Raw genomic sequence first — 16513 nt, 5'->3', positions numbered from 1 at the left:
TTCTTCTCCCCACATCTACCCCTTCCCTTCCTCAGGCATTGCCTCTTTGCGGGGGATGAAGGCAGATGTGGTCATTGCACGGGTACAGGAGCAGGGAGTGCCGAGGGACAACATTCTCTGATGCAGAAGCAGGATCTTGGTCCTTGCTCTCATCTGTCTTTCGCAGTGGTGGTGCAGAACCTAGGGGTGAAGTGCCGCGCTCTGGGAGGCCTGTGCCAGCAGTGTTCCTGGCTATCGCATCCAGGGCCTCCTCCATCCGTGGAATATACTCAGTCATGGTGGCCAGGTGTTGGGATATGCCCCCCCCCCCAAAGCTTCGATGAGCTGGTCACCAATGTCTACTTTAGTAATGACTCCACGAGGCAGGGTATGATACTTAAACTGTGCAGACCTGTAGTCCTTTATTTGCAGCTCCTGAGTCACAACAACAAGCTGTGAGTTCCCTTTTATACTGGGTCACCTGCCGTGTGCAGGCAACCCTTAGGTCTCCAGCAGCAGCACCCTCTTGTGTACAGACAAGGTGTGTACAGTGTAAGGGTACATTCAGTATTGCATAACAGTGTTACAGACATCACACAGTAAACAGGCATGCATGCACAGCAACACTTCCCCCCTAAGCATTTTTCATATCCTTATTTTCATGCCCAGGGGAGGTGATCAGCGGTGGGCTATGGGAGGTTGTGGTGAGGGTTGTGTGGTTGCCAGGTGTGACCCCTGTGCTTGAGGCTGGCCTCGTGTGTTTCCCCTCCCTTACACACAGACCATGTGGGTGTTAATGTTGTGGGATCCCTCGGGGAGTGGGGGTTAGCCCCGGCAGCAGTGGGTGATGTGTATACACTGTGATGTGGGTAGTTGTGGGCAGGGCCACAAGACTGGGTGGGCTCCTTGTCCATCAATTGGGATGAGGGTCAGGTCATCCCAGGGCTTGCCAGGGAAGCTGGAGGATATTGGCCTCATGCTTCTGGTGTTAGCCCTGGTGGCCAGCGGTTGTAGGGCTGATCAGGTGCAGGTTGCCATTGGTGGTGGCTGGGCTGCCCGTTGACCACTGTCCCTGTTGTGGGTCTGCTCCCACTGCCTGTGTGTGTGTCCAGCAAGGGGCATCACATTCGTTCCAAAGGTCCAGGCTACATGGTCAGATAGCCTGCTGGACCTGGGGGTCTCCCACAGGGGGATTCCATTGGCATCAGCATGGTCCCTGTATGACCCAATGTCCTTTTGCAGTGTCTTACCGGTATACATGACACCTTGGCTCTGATCACACATAGTCGAGCCTGCATTATACATTCTAGCATTTGCATCACTTTTGGGTGTCCTGGTTTCAATAGACATGGTTACATTAGGCATTTCACATTCTTTATCATTATTGTTAAGCATAATAAACTTGTTCTTAACCTTACTGACACCTGCATTCATCTCATTAGTCACATTAGTTAAACCAGCATCACAATTCATGGTTACATTGCATACATTTTCATACTTGCATCCTTTAATTGCATCTTTAGCTATAAAGTCCATGTACTCAAATAGTTGAAAGTTCCCCTTTAATTTTTTTTGGTTTAAGGCAGCCTTCAAATCCGATTGGCCGCTCGATGTCACATGATGCTCCTCCATGTTCACTCGTGGCATGGCAGAGGCCATTTTGATTACAGGTTCTGCTGCTTGTGGTGTTGCAGCCATTTTCTGGTCTTGCTGCAGGTAGGCTGTGGTGCTCTTTTCTTTCACAGGTTCGATCCTGGATGTTGGGAATCCATTTCTTTCATTGATGTTCACCTCTTGGAGTGCTGCCCCGGCCCGGAAAGTGGAGTTTGGAACCTCGGTCTCGGAGATTTTGCTGGAGTGCTGTGGGCAGTCGAGCTGGACAGTGGAACCTCCGGATGCTGCGATGGATCCATGCTCGAGGTCGATTGCTGGAGCCCGGAGGCCTTGGAGCAGCTTCGCTTGGACAGGCTGCAGTTGTGGTCGATTGGCGGGATTCATCCAAAGTTTGTCAAAGGTCGCTTGGCTCTTCACAGATTGGCTCGCCCCTGTGTCGCTCTCCATAGAAACTGGGACCCCGTCGATGTCTACTTTCATTGCCCACGGAGAACTTTCGTTGGAGTAGGTATGAGTTGCATACTCTTCTTCCAGGGGTTGAGCAACTTCACCTTCCCCCAGTCGGAGCCCCGGTGATCAGCCAACTCATCAGAGAAGCGGTGAGTGAAGCCTTTTCTGCACATTCTCTGAAGGTGCCCTTTCTCTTTGCAGCCTTTGCATGCATAGTCTTTGTCGCAGCACTGGTGGGCCCTGTGGTTTCCTCCACAGCACCAGCACGGGGCCATCCGGTTTGCCCCATGTAGCAGACTCAGGATTGCGGGACTCGGGGCAGCATTTCTGCCTTTAGAAGTATCCATGCGGTGCACTGCGCTCACCAGTTTAGAGTCCTGGGTCAGTATTCGCCTGGAGTCGCTGGCCAAAACCATGTAGGCCTTGCTCACTTGAATTGCTTTCTGCAGGGTGATGTCAGCCGAGAGCAATTTGTGTAGGAGGCCTTCGTGGCCAATTCCGTTGACAAATATGTCCCTTAGTACTTCATAAGTGTGCAGCATACTTGGCAATTTCTTGGCCCTCAGGTCGCCGGTAAGTATAGAACCAGTGCCTGGCTGTGAGGATGCTTTCTTTCGGTTTTAGTTGTTCCTGTATGATTGTTACAAGTTGCTCATAGCTCTTGGTGGTTGTCTTCTCCAGGGCTAGTAAGTCCCTGACAAGACCGTAGATGGTGGGCCCACAACTGCTAAGCAGGATGGCCCTGCGTTTGTTCGGTAGTGTGGCCGGTGTGTCCCCGTCCAGGTCGTTGGCTATAAAGAAGTGTTCCAATCTTTCCACAATAGCGCTCCAATCCTCCCCCTCTGTAAATTACTGAAAGTTGCTGAGGTTAGACATGTTGAGCGTGTAGTTTGTGACCTCGTATTCCCATCACCCGTTATTCTGTATGTAGGCACCTTTAGTAATGACTCCACGAGGCAGTGTATGATACTTAAACTGTGCAGACATGTAGTGCTTTATTTGCAGCTTCTGAGTCATGACAACAAGCTGTGAGTTCCCTTTTATACTGGGTTACCTGCAGTGTGCAGGTAACCCTTAGGTCTCCAGCAGCAGCACCCTCTGGTGTACAGGCAAGGTGTGTACAGTGTAAGGTACATTTAGTGTAGCATAACAGTGTTACAGACATCACACAGTAAACAGTCATGCATACACAACATCTACAGTCCTCCTGGACAACTGTACCATCTCTCCACTGTCATGTGGCGCCCGTGGAACAGACCTGCCGCATCCACGAGACCTCCGCCGGCTCGGCACCGTCCTGGGGACAAATGGGGTGCCCTGTGGCGAGTTGCTTGAGGCCGATACCTCCAGAATGGAGGCGGGAATTACCGGAGAACCACTAGATGGCCTTAGGGAGGAATGGCTTCTGGAGCATGGTGATGCAGGTTCCTCGAAGTCCGCTCTCTCATCCGTGGAGAACAGCCCCAGCAGATTGATGGGCGAGCATCAGATCTCCTCAGCACGAGATGTTGGATCGTCCGGAGAGTCGAGCCCTGCGCCTCTAACTTCTGGCCACTGTGGTCTGGCTTTGGTACGTGCTGCTGGCTAAGCTGCAAAACACAAATGAGGTTATAGAAACATAGAAACATAGAAAGTAGGTGCAGGAGTAGGCCATGTCATTGCATTAGATTATTATCAATCAATTTTCAAACTGTCAAATAAATAACACAAATTAAAAACTTGTAACACTAAATACATTTTAATTTAATTTAATAGGGGAGTCAAGGGTTATGGGGAACAGGCAGGAAAGTGGAGTGGAGGCCAGGATCAGATCAGCCATGATCTTATGAATGGTGAGCAGGCTTGAGGGGCTGTATGGCCTACGACTCCTCATAGAAACATAGATACACGGAAAATAGGTGTAGGAGTAGGCCATTCGGCCCTTCAAGCCTGCACCACCATTCAATATGAAATTGGCTGATCATGCAACTTCAGTATCCCTGCTTTCTCTCCATACCCCTTGATCCTTTTAGCCGTAAGGGCCACATCTGACTCCCTTTTGAATATATCTAACAAACTAGCCTCAACAACTTTCTGTGGTAGAGAATTCCATGGGTTCACAATTCTCTGACTGAAGAGGTTTCTCCTCATCTCGGTCCTAAATGTCTTACCCCTTATCCTTAGTCTGTGACCCCTGGCTCTGGACTTCCCCAACATCGGGAACATTATTCCTGCATCTAACCTGTCCAATCCCGTCAGAATTTTATATGTTTCTATGAGAGCCCCTCTCATTCTTCTAAATTCCTTGAATATAAGCCTAGTCGATCCAGTCTTTCTTCATATATCAGTCCTGCCATCCCAGGAATCAGTCTGGTGAACCTTTACTGCACTCCCTCAATAGCAAGAATGTCCTTCCTCAGATTTGGAGACCAAAACTGTACACAATATTCAAGGTGTGGCCTCACCAAGGCCCTGTACAACTGCAGTAAGACCTCCCTGCTCCTATAATCAAAATCCCCTAGCTATGAAGGCCAACATGCCATTTGCCTTCTTCACCACCTGCTGTACCTGCATGCCAACTTTCAATGACTGATATAGCATGACACCCAGGTCTCGTTGCACCTCCACTTTTCCTCATCTGTCACCATTCAAATAATATTCTGCATTCCTGATTTTGCCACCAAAGTGGATAATCTCACATTTATCCACATTATACTGCATCTGCCATGCATTTGCCTTCTCACCTAACCTGTCCAAGTCACCCTGCAGCCTCTTAGCCTCCTCCTCACAGCTCACACTCCCACCCAGCTTAGTGTCATCTGCAAACTTGGAGACATTACATTCAATTCCTTCGTCTAAATCATTCATGTATATTGTAAGTAGCTGGGTACCCCACCAGTCACTGTCTGCCATTCTGAAAAGGACCCGTTTATTCCTACTCTTTGCTTCCTGTCTGCCAACTAGTTCTCTATCCATGTCAATACATTACCCTCAATAACATGTGCTTTAATTTTGCACAATAACCTCTTGTGTGGGACCTTGTCTAAAGCCTTTTGAAAGTCCAAATACACCACATCCACTGGTTCTCCCTTGTCTACTCTACTAATTACATCCTCAAAAAATTCGAGAAGATTTGCCAAGCATGATTTCCCTTTCATAAATCCATGCTGACTTGGACCGATCCTGTCACTACTTTTCAAATGCGCTGTTATTACATCTTTAATAATTGATTCCAACATTTTCCACACTAACGATGTTAGGCTAACCGATCAAAAATTCCCTGTTGTCTCTCTCCCTCCTTTTTTAAAAAGTGAGGTTACATTAGCTACTCTCCAATCCATAGGAACTGATCCAGAGCCTGTAGATTATTGGAAAATGACCACCAATCCATTCATTATTTCTGTGGCCACTTAGTCTGTATCCCAGAGTATTATCAGGCCCTGGGGATTTATCGGCCTTCAATCCCATCACTTTCCCGAACATAATTTCCTGACTAATAAGGATTTCCTTCAGTTTCTCCTTCTCGCTAGACTCTCAGTCCCCTAGTATTTCCGGAAGGTTATTTATTTCTTCCTTAGTGAAGACAGAACCAAAGTATTTGTTCAATTGGTCTGCCATTTCTTTGTTCCCCATTATAAATTCACTTGATTCTGACTGCAAGGGACCTACATTAATCTTCACTAATCTTTTTCTCTTCACATATTTATATAAGCTTTTGCAGTCAGTTTTTATGTTCCCTACAAACTTACTCTCATACTCTATTTTCTCCCTTCTAATTAAACCCTTTGTCCTCCTCTGCTGAATTCTAAATTTCTCCCAGTCCTCAGGTTTGCTGCTTTTTCTGGCCAATTTATATGCCTCTTTCTTGGATTTAAGACTATCCCTAATTTTCTTTGTTAGCCATGGTTGAGCCACCTTCCCCATTTTATTTTTAAGCCAGACAGGGATGTACAATTGTTGAAATTCATCCATGTGATCTTTAAATGTCTGCCATTGCCTCTCCACTGTCAACCCAAATTAAAAATTACAAATTAAATTATGTAAATACATAAGTACGTGTAAATGAATGTAATATTCTTGCGGATCCCACAAGATCGTTCCATTGTTTGCGGCATTGGTTGCCCTCACGAACCTCGTTGGTCACTGACGAGACCACCTCTGCTATCTCGGTCCATATCCTCTGGTAGGCCTTTGGGGTGGCTTCCCACACCCTCCGTTTGTCAAATCACCCCAGCGTAACTCGACCTCCTGCAGGAGGGAGGCATTTGCCCCGTCTGAGAACCTCCTGGCTCTTTTGCGGCCTCCAATGTGCTCCTCTCGCTCCTCACTGCTCTCTCCAGTGTCAGTCTCCACAGCATGCTGTGATGCCTCTTCCTCTCTCTCCATTATAGGCCAAATTTGGGCAAATATGTGGCTGGTAACAGCTAACTTTTGTTTGCCTACTTGCTGTGAAGCTCTAAAGTCTCCCTCCTTCCTCCCAAAGCAGCCACACCACATCCAGACACGCCTTCAGTCCCTCTGAGCTCCCTCTCTCTCTGTCACCTCTTCTGCGCATGTCATGGTGACCCTTGACCTCCAGAATCGCGGGAATCGAGCATTGTCATGCTGTTGCTAAGGACGGCCACACTTTACGGCAGAACGTCAAAAAAGTTTAACGTTACTGCCCATCTCATATCACTCGCGGTAATGCTCATATTCAAAAATGGAGATTGGTGCTTTGAGAATAGGCGAAAAGCCAGCTATCTGAAAACCCATTTTTATAACCCATGACGGAAAAAACGCTCATATTTAGGTGATAAGCACAAAAGTGGAGGTTCTAGCCCAAGAACTTGAAGGGAAACATCCCAGGTGGCAGCAAACAGATATAACTGTAAGGACAAAGCTATATGGTATAACATGAGAGGTTGGAGTTGTAAGGGATCGAATGCAAAAAGAGCTTATGAGGGGAGTTACAAACAATAATTCTAGCTGGATCAAGGACACCGAGGCATCAGGGCCTGCTGGAAGGAGCACTTCGAAGATCTCGTCAATCAAGCTGGAAGAACCAGAGATCCATTGAACTACAGGGCACTGTGAATGAAGACTTGGCTTTCCATTTAAGAATGAAGAATGATCAGTGGAAAGAAAGAAAGACTTGCATTTATATAGCGCCTTTCATGACCACCATATGTCCCAAAGCACTTTACAGCTAATAAAGTACTTTTTGAAGTGTGGTCACTGTTGTAACGTAGGAAACACAGCAGCCAATTTGCATACAGCAAGCTCTCACAAACAGCAATGTGATTAATGACCAGATAATCTGTTTTATTGATTGAGGGGTAAATATTAACCAGAACACAGGGGATAACTCCTGCTCTTCTTCAACATAGTGCCATTGGATCTTTTACATCCATCTGAGAGAGCAGGCAGGATCTCAGTTTAATGTCTCATCTGAAAGATGGAACCTCCAACAGTGCAGCACTCCCTTAGTATTGCACAGGAATGTCAGCCTTGATTTTTGTGCTCGAGTCTCTGGAGTGAGATTTGAACCCACAACCTTCAGACTCAGAGGTGAGAGTGCTACCAACTGAGCCATGGCTGACACAGTGGAAGGGGCCCCTTGGTGCTAAAATGAAAAGATGAAGGTCGCAGTTCTCCTATCTTAGCTGACCTTGTCACATCATCAAACTTTTGCAGTACTGTTCCTCTACCCTTGAACAGACAAAAGAAAGCAAGAATAAAAGGTCTGAAACAGCCTTAAAATGTTTAGGGAGATGTCTTGAAATCCACTTCTGTTTGTAGATTGTGCCTGGACAACCAGGTCCTATTTTTAAAAGGAGAAAACATGAGTCAGCGCTATGTGGGCAGGAATTATGGAAACACATCTAAAGGACACCACTGAGATTACATCATCATATTAAAACTAATAAAAAAATAAATTGTAAAGGATTTTATAAGCATATTATGTAAAGGAGTAATTAAAGAGAGAGTAGGACCACTCAAGGATGAAGGGGAATTTAATTGTGGCAGATAAAGGTAGAGGTATTAAATTAATATTTTTCATCAGTTACAAATGATGGCAAAATTTAGAATATAGGTGTGCTAGAACAGTGTTTTTTACTTTTGAGGCCCCCCTCCCATAACATAAAAATTCCATGGATCCCCTGTAACACACCTCAAGTACTTTTTTCTATAAAAATTCTCTTAGCACCGCTCCCACTCAACATGTTACTACAGCTGCTGCTATCACGGCACTATAGAGAATACTGGTCCCCTCACCCATCCCAATCCCTCGTTCCCTCCCCCTGGTATCTTCATCCCCTCTCCTTCTCTCATCCCCTTCACACCACAAGCCTTTCTCACTTTCCAGCTCCTGATATTGCCTGAATTCCTTGCTCCATTCGTACTCCCCTACCCTCACCTTTACATGAGCCTTGTGTCATTATGCTTTCAGATAATCAGCAACCAGATGACAAGCCTGTCCCTGAGCCTCCCACTGAAAGTGAGGAAGGTGAAGAGGAGAAGGAGCAAAGTACCTCATTACTGCATCTCTCACCTGCAGGCACCACCATAAATACTGGCACTATGCGATTTTTAGTGGTAAGTTTAGTCAAGCGGTCTGCATTGGGTGATTCACCTTGGACAAGCGGTATGCAGCAAGGCCAGGGGGAAAGGATAGCTTGAGAGCCAGCTCCCCGGAGGGCGAGTTTGCACGTGAGCTCTACTGCACAGGACTCAGATGAGGACCGCGATGAGGAGGCATTCATAAGAAGGGTGATGGGCATGCGCTCCAAGATGATAAATGCAATGGCAAGGGTGCCCGAGAGCCTTTCGGCAATCGTAAGGAACATGGAAGAGTCCGCCTCCAAAATTGCATAGATCTCTGCACACAGCATGGAGCCTATTAGATCCACTTTGCAAAGGATGATGGGCTCCCAGAGAGACTGTGCGGCTGTGCCTGGTGGCAATGGTTGTACCTTCATAATGGCCAAGTTGTGCAGCATGCAGCAGACGATGATGAAAAGCAACACCTGCTCAGCCAAGTACTGGAGGACTACTCCTGAGCAGTCAAGGCAGTGGAATCATTGCTTGAGCACTTCGATGGTCGACTCAATGCTGTTCCTAGTGGCAGCACTGCAGTCACTAAATGAGTGCTGGACAGGAGTGTTGGGGTTGCGAAGGGGAATCATGAGCCAGGTGGAGAGTGGATAGCCTTTGTCTCCCAGCATGTGGTGGCTGGAACAGAGCTGGCACACCAGACTGGCGCAGGATGAAAGCAATGTGGCTGCTGCCAGGATAGCATGCATTGACTGTGAGAATTTGCTGTATGTGGTTGCAGAACAACTGGACATTAAGTGAATGGTAGCCATTGTGGTTACGGAATACCTCAGGATTGTTAAGTGGTGTCCGCAAAGCGACGTGGTGCCCTGCACCATGGGAAGCCTGCTATCCTGGCAAAGTCACATGTGCACTCGTGCTGCTTCTCTCTGATGATGGGAAAGGAACTGTACACCCTTCTCCTTCTGTAGAGAGCATTTGGACCTCACGGATGTAGCAATGCATGGCGAACTGCGATATGTTAGATATGTCTCCTGTTGCATAATGGAAGGATCTGCATGCATAGAAATTGAGGGCGACGGTGTCCTTGGCTGCCACTGAGAGAGCTGTGGTGACACTGGTCTGAGGCTGGAGGTCTGGTTGCAGAAGGTGGCAGAGCTCTGTGATCACGTCCTTGGTGAAGTGGAGCCTTTTAAGACACTGTTCCTCAGTGAAATTGATGTAGGAGAACTGCTGCTGGAATACCTTGGGAGGGTAAGGCCTCGTGTTGAGAGCCCTGTTGGCTCTCCTCCCTCTGGCCACATTTAGCTGTCTTTCTCTCTGCCTCCACTGCCTCCGACATTGATGCTGGAGGGCGAGGTCCACTGCCAGTACAGCCCCCATTAACGTATGGAAATGTTGCACTTTTAAATCTTACAGAAATGAAAGTGAATAATTTTTTTGAGGCAGAAGACTCCCGAAAGAGAAAAATGCTGAAATTGCTCAAAACGCCTGTTTGCCTGTGTCAAACTCACAAGACAGCATTCTTTGCCGACTACAAATAATCCAGATGTTGATGCCTTTAATTACCACTCCTCCAGGGGCCATTCGACCACAAACTCTGCCTCCTCTTCCTGTAGTTGTTGACGACAGGCAGGCAAGAGATGAGAGTGAATTTCTGATCAAAAGCGGTAACGGAAAGCTGCGCATCAGATGACATCACGATCAACAGGTTGCTAGGGATAGAGGCGGTAAGTCTTAGCACCACGCAAAACCGGTAGGGTAGTTCGCGGGCGCTGTTGAATTCACTGTGCCTGGTTGGAAACTCAGTTGCGCCCCATTATCACCCCACCGAAGGCACTAACGGGAGGCGCAAAGGAGGCCAATTTCTCCCCCATAATCTTCACATAATCCACTCTTCTTGCTCCACAGACAGCAACTCACTGCTTGACCCCAGGAGCCCCTTGAAGCTGCCATCTATTTCCTTGCTCATTTTCCATTTAATTGACAATCGCGACAGTGTGAATATCAAAAATAAGACAAATCTAAAACGGAACCAATCATTGGCTGAACTGAATGAGTTACAGTTCCACTGGTGAAGTATGACAGTGAGAGTATTCAGGGAGTGAGGGGTGAAAGTAGAGAAGCTAGTCCAGGGGAGGGGAAACAACAACCCATGCAGTGTGGCGTAAAGACAAGTCTGTGTGTGTGGAGGGGGTGGGGAGGCGGTGAACGTAATGCAGAGTGGGACCTGGCGAGAGGAGAGCAGAGGATGGAGAGCTCGAGCCAGGAATCTGCGCTCAGCGACCAATGACTGCCGTCTCGCTCCCTTCTCAGCAAGCCAGGGCCAGGGCTCAGCAGCAGCTGCCGTCGTCTTTGTACAAATGTTTGGGAGGTGGGAAACAGAGTTCCAAGTCTAGGCCGGAGCCACCAGTTTGCTCAGCTCAATCCCACCCTTACGCAATGGTATATTTTTCTTTTTTTTTCGTGTTTTTTTTTTAAATCCTGGAGTTTATTTATGGTGAACCTTTTGAAACCTTCTCGCAGATCCACAGTTGAGAATCACTTTTCCCGAGGATAATATGCAAGAATTGTTAAAGTTAATTGCAGGAAAGGAATTGGCACTCAAAATTTTGGCAGAATTCAACATGGATAAGTCACTGACCAGATAACTCTAATAGCATGCACTCTGGGCAGTTGAAGGAAATCAGAGAAGAGAAAGCAGAGGTTGTGATCATGATTTTTCAGTCCCTCTTATATATGCAAATTCAGCCAGAGTACTGGGAGTTAATCAATGAAACATCTTTTCAGGAAGTGAAACAAATGGCCAGTCAGCCGGCAGATGTACTTAATGTGGATAAATGTAAGGTATTACACCTGAAAGCTAGGTGAAATTTGCAATTCGCATCCATTTTAATTCACTACTTTAATCACAAGGCTCTTTTTTCAGTAACTTATGTTGGTTCTTGACTTTCAATTGCCTTTTCTTTTTCATGGCTTGTCTTGTAGCTTTCCCACCTGTTGTAGGTTTAAGACCCACTCTAGGTCTTGAGCACGTGGGCATTAAAAGAAAAGCAAAGGGGGTCCCCTCCTTCAGTGAATTTCACGAAACAGATTAACTGGTCATTCACTTTGTTGTTTTTTTTAGGATCTTAAATGCACAAAATGATTGCTGCATTTTCCTGGGTAATGATCTGTTTACTCCAAAAAAAATTCATTTTATTTTGCATTCAGAAATGTGATAAGGCACTGTAAAAATGTGTTTATTCTTTCTTTCGCAGCACTTCTGACACGGAGCATTCTTGAATTGTCAGGTACTCCATGTTGAACACCACTTGGAAGAAGCACTGAGGGGAGCAAAGGCACAGAATGTACTCTGGCTGGGGGATTTCAATGTCTATCACCAAGAGTGGCTCGGTAGTACCAACACTGACTGAGCTGACTGAGTCCTGAAGGAAATAGATGCCAGACTGGAACTGCGACAAGTGGTGAGAGAACCAACACAAGGGAAAAATATACTTATATAGAAACATAGAAAATAGGTGCAGCAGTAGGCCATTCGGCCCTTCGAGCCTGCACCACCATTCAATAAGATCATGGCTGATCATTCACCTCAGTACCCCTTTCCTGCTTTCTCTCCATACCCCTTGATACCTTTAGCCGTAAGGGCCATATCAAACTCCCTCTTGAATATATCCAATGAACTGGCATCAACAACTCTCTGCGGTCGAGAATTCCACAGAAAAACAACTCTCTGAGTGAAGAAGTTCTTCTCATCTCAGTCCTAAATGGCCTATCCCTTATCCTAAGACTGTGTCCCCAGGCTCTGGACTTCCCCAACATCGGGAACATTCTTTCCGCATCTAACCTGTCCAGTCCCGTCAGAACCTTATATGCTTCTATGAGATCCCCTCTCATCCTTCTAAACTCCAGTGTATAAAGGCCCAGTTGATCCAGTCTCTCCTCATATGTCAGTCCAGCCATCCCGGGAATCAGTCTGGTGAACCTTTGCTGCACTCCCTCAATAGCAAGATCGTCCTTCCTCAGATTAGGAGACCAAAACTGAACACAATATTCCAGGTGAGGCCTCACCAAGGCCCTGTACAACTGCAGTAAGACCTCCCTGCTCCTATACTCAAATCCCCTAGCTATGAAGGCCAACATACCATTTGCCTTCTTCACTGCCTGCTGTACCTGCATGCCAACTTTCAAGGACTGATGAACCATGACACCCAGGTCTCGTTGCACCTTCCCTTTTCTTAATCTGCAGCCATTCAGATAATATTCTGCCTTTGTGTTTTTGCCACCAAAGTGGATAGCCTCACATTTATCCACATTATACTGCATCTGCCATGCATTTGCCCACTCACCTAACCTGTCCAAATCACCCTGCAGCCTCTTAGCATCCTCCTCACAGCTCACACCACCACCCAGCTTAGTGTCATCTGCAAACTTAGAGATATTACACTCAATTCCTTCATCTAAATCATTAATGTATATTGTAAAGAGCTGGGGTTCCAGCACTGAGCCCTGCGGCATTCCACGAGTGATTGCCTGCCATTCTGAAAAGGACTCGTTTATCCCGACTGCTTCCTTTCTGCCAACTAGTTCTCTATCCACATCAGTACATTACCCCAATACCATGTGCTTTGATTTTGCACACCAATCTCTTGTGTGGGACCTTGTCAAAAGACTTTTGAACATCGAAATACACCACATCCTTGTCCACTCTACTAGTTACATCCTCAAAAAATTCCAGAAGATTAGTCAAGCATGATTTCCCTTTCACAAATCCATGCTGACTTGGACCGATCCTGTCACTGACTTGTTCTCACCAATCTACCTGTCGCAGATGCATCTGCCCATGACAGTATTGCTAGCAGTGACCACTGCACAGTCCTTGTGGAGACAAAGTCCTGTCTTCACACTGAGGACACCCTCCATCGTGTTGTGTGGCACTATCATTGTGCTAAATGGGGTGGATTCACAACAATTTAAAACTGGGCATCCATAAGGTGCTATGGGTCATAAGCACAATTATATTCCACCACAACATATAACCTCATGGGCCGGCATATCACTCACTCTACCATTATCATCAAGCCAGGGGACCAACTCTGGTTCAATGAGGAGCGCAGAAGAACATGCCAGGATCAGCACCAGGCGTACCTAAAAATGAGATGCCAACCTGGGAAAGCTGCAACACAGAACTACCTGCATGCTAAACAGCGGAAGCAGCATGCTATAGACAGAGCTAAGTGATTCCACAACCAACGGATTAGATCAAAGCTCTGCAGTCCTGCTACATCCAGTCATGAATGGCGATGGACAATTAAACAACTGATAAGAGGAAGAGGCTCCATGAATATCCCATCCTCAGTGATGGTGGAGCCTAGCATGTGAGTGCAAAAGACAAGGCTGAAGCATTTGCAACCATCTTCAGCCAGAAGTGCTGAGTGCATGATCTATATCGGCCTCCTCCCGAGTTTCCCACCATCAAAGAAGCCAGTGTTCAGCCAATTTGATTCACTTCACGTGTTATCAAGAAAGGGCTGAGTGCATTGGATACAGCAAAGGCTATGCGCCCCGGCAACATCCCGGCTATCGTGCTGAACACATGTGCTCCAGAACTAGCTGCGCCTCTAGCCAAGTTGTTCCAGTACAGTTACAACACTGGCATCTACCCAACAATGTGGAAAACTGCACAGGTATGTCCTGTTCACAAAAAGCAGGACAAATCCAATCCAGCCAATTATTGCCTCATCAGTCTAATCTCAATCATCAGCAAAGTGATGGAAGGTGTCATCGACTGTGCTATCAAATGGCGCTTACTCACCAAGAACCTTCTCACTGATGCTCAGTTTGGGTTCTGCCAGGAACACTTGGCTTTAGATCTCATTACAGCCTTGGTCCAAAATTGGAAAAAAAAGCAGAATTCCTGAGGTGAGGTGAAAGTGACTGCCCTTGACATCAATGTAACATTTGACAGTGTATGGCATCAAGAAGTCCTAGTAAAATTGAGATCAATGGCAATCACGGGGAAAACTCTCCACTGGCTGGAGTCATACCTAGCACAAATGAAGATGGTTGCGGTTGTTGGAGGTCAATCATCTCAGCCCCAGGACATCGCTGCAGGAATTCCTCAGGGTAGTGTCTTGAGCCCAACCATCTTCAGTTGCTTCATCGATGACTTTTCCTCCATCATAAGGTTAGAAATGGGAATGTTCGCTAATGATTGCACAGTGTTGTGTTCCATTCGCAACCCCTTAGATAATGAAGCAGTCTACGCTCACATGCAGCAAGACCTGGATGACATTCAGGCTTGGACTGATAAGTGACAAGTAACATTCACATGACAAAAGTGAGAATCTAATCACCACTGCTTGAAATTCAATGGCATTATCGTCATCCAATCCCCCACCATCAACATCCTGGGAATAGAATCTTAACTGGACCAGCCACATAAATACTGTGGCAACAAGAACAGTTCAGTGGCTGGGTATTTTGCTGTGAGTGTCTCACCTCCTTACTCCGCAAAGTCTTTCCACCATCTACAAGGCACAAGTCAGGAGTGTGATGGAATGCTCATCGCTTGCCTGGATGTGAGCAGCTCCAACAACACTCAAGATGCTCGACACCATCTAGCACAAAGCAGCCTGCTTGATTGGCACCTCATCCACCACCTTAAACATTCAATCCCTCCACCACTGGCACCCTGTGGCTGCAGTCTGTACCTTCTACAAGATGAACTGCAGCAACTCACCAAGGCACCTTCGGCAGCACCTCCCAAACCCGCGACCTTTAACCTAGAAGGACAAGGGCAGCAGGTGCATGGCAAGACTATAACCTCTAAGTTCCCATCCACATCAAAATTCTGGAACTCCCTCCCTACCAGCAATGTGTGAATACGTTCACCACATGGATAGCAACGGTTCAAGTACGCGATTCATCACCACCTTCTCGAGGACAATTAGGGATGGGCAATAAATGCTGGCCTTGCCAGCGACATCCACATCCCATGAATGAATAAAAAAAATCTTAAGAATCCAGCATGGAATATCAAAGCAAAATTATGAGATTTAATATGATCACAATCACTAAGGAGGTGGTACTCAGTAAGATAATGGGACTAAAGGCAGATAAATCCCCTGGACCTGATGGTTTGTATCCTTGGGTCTTAAGAGAATTAACAGCAGGGATTGTGGATGCATTGGTTGTAATTTACCAAAATTCCTTGGATTCTGGGGAGGTCCCAGCAGATTGGAAAACTGCAAAATACGTTCCTAATCAAAAAAGGAGGCAGACAAAAATCAGGAAACTAGAGACCAGTTAACCTAACATCTGTGGTTGGGAAAATGTTGGAGTCGATTATTAAAGAAGCTGTAATAGGACATTTGTAAAAGCAAAATTCGGTCAGGCAGAGTGAGCATGGATTTATGAAGGGGAAGTCATGTTTGACAAATTTGCTGGAATTCTTTGAGGATGTAACAAACAGGGTGGATAAAAGGGAACCAGTGGCTGTAGTGTATTTGGACTTCCAGAAGACATTTGACAAGGTGCCACACAAAAGGTTACTGCAGAAAATAAAAGTTCACGGTGTTGGGGGTAATATATCAGCATGGACAGAGGATAGGCTAAGTAACAGAAAACAATGAGTCAGGATAAATGGTTCATTCTCTGGTTGGCAATCAGTAACGAGTGGGGTGCCGCAGGGATCAGTGCTAGGACCCCAACTATTTACAATCTACATTAACAACTTGGAAGAAGGGACTGAGTGCAACATAGCCAAGTTTGCTGATGATACACAGATGGGAGGATAAGCCATGTGCGAGGAGGACATAAAAAATTTGCAAAAGGACATAAAAAGACTAAGTGAGTGGGCAAAAATTTGGCAGATGGAGTATAATGTTGGAAAGTGTGAGGTCATGCACTTTGGCAGAAAAAAAATCAAATAACAAATTATTATTTAAATGGA

General features: G+C 46.4%; 1 protein-coding gene across 1 annotated transcript in view; it reads right to left on the bottom strand.

The window, feature by feature from the left end:
* Nucleotides 1–343: 343 nt before the first annotated feature.
* The window catches only part of LOC139259506 (uncharacterized), a 65189-nt gene continuing 49019 nt past the window's right edge, over nt 344–16513 (bottom strand). Inside the window, exon 2 of the mRNA XM_070874983.1 lies at nt 344–3632. Within this exon, the coding sequence (XP_070731084.1) occupies nt 1000–2073 (1074 nt within the window). The 5' untranslated portion in view covers nt 2074–3632 and the 3' untranslated portion in view covers nt 344–999. The remainder of the gene's footprint in view (nt 3633–16513) is intronic.

This window comes from Pristiophorus japonicus, chromosome 1 (assembly GCF_044704955.1).
Source record: "Pristiophorus japonicus isolate sPriJap1 chromosome 1, sPriJap1.hap1, whole genome shotgun sequence".
In the NCBI taxonomy this organism is placed as follows: Eukaryota; Metazoa; Chordata; class Chondrichthyes; family Pristiophoridae; genus Pristiophorus; species Pristiophorus japonicus.
This window is presented reverse-complemented; position numbering and strand designations above follow the sequence as displayed.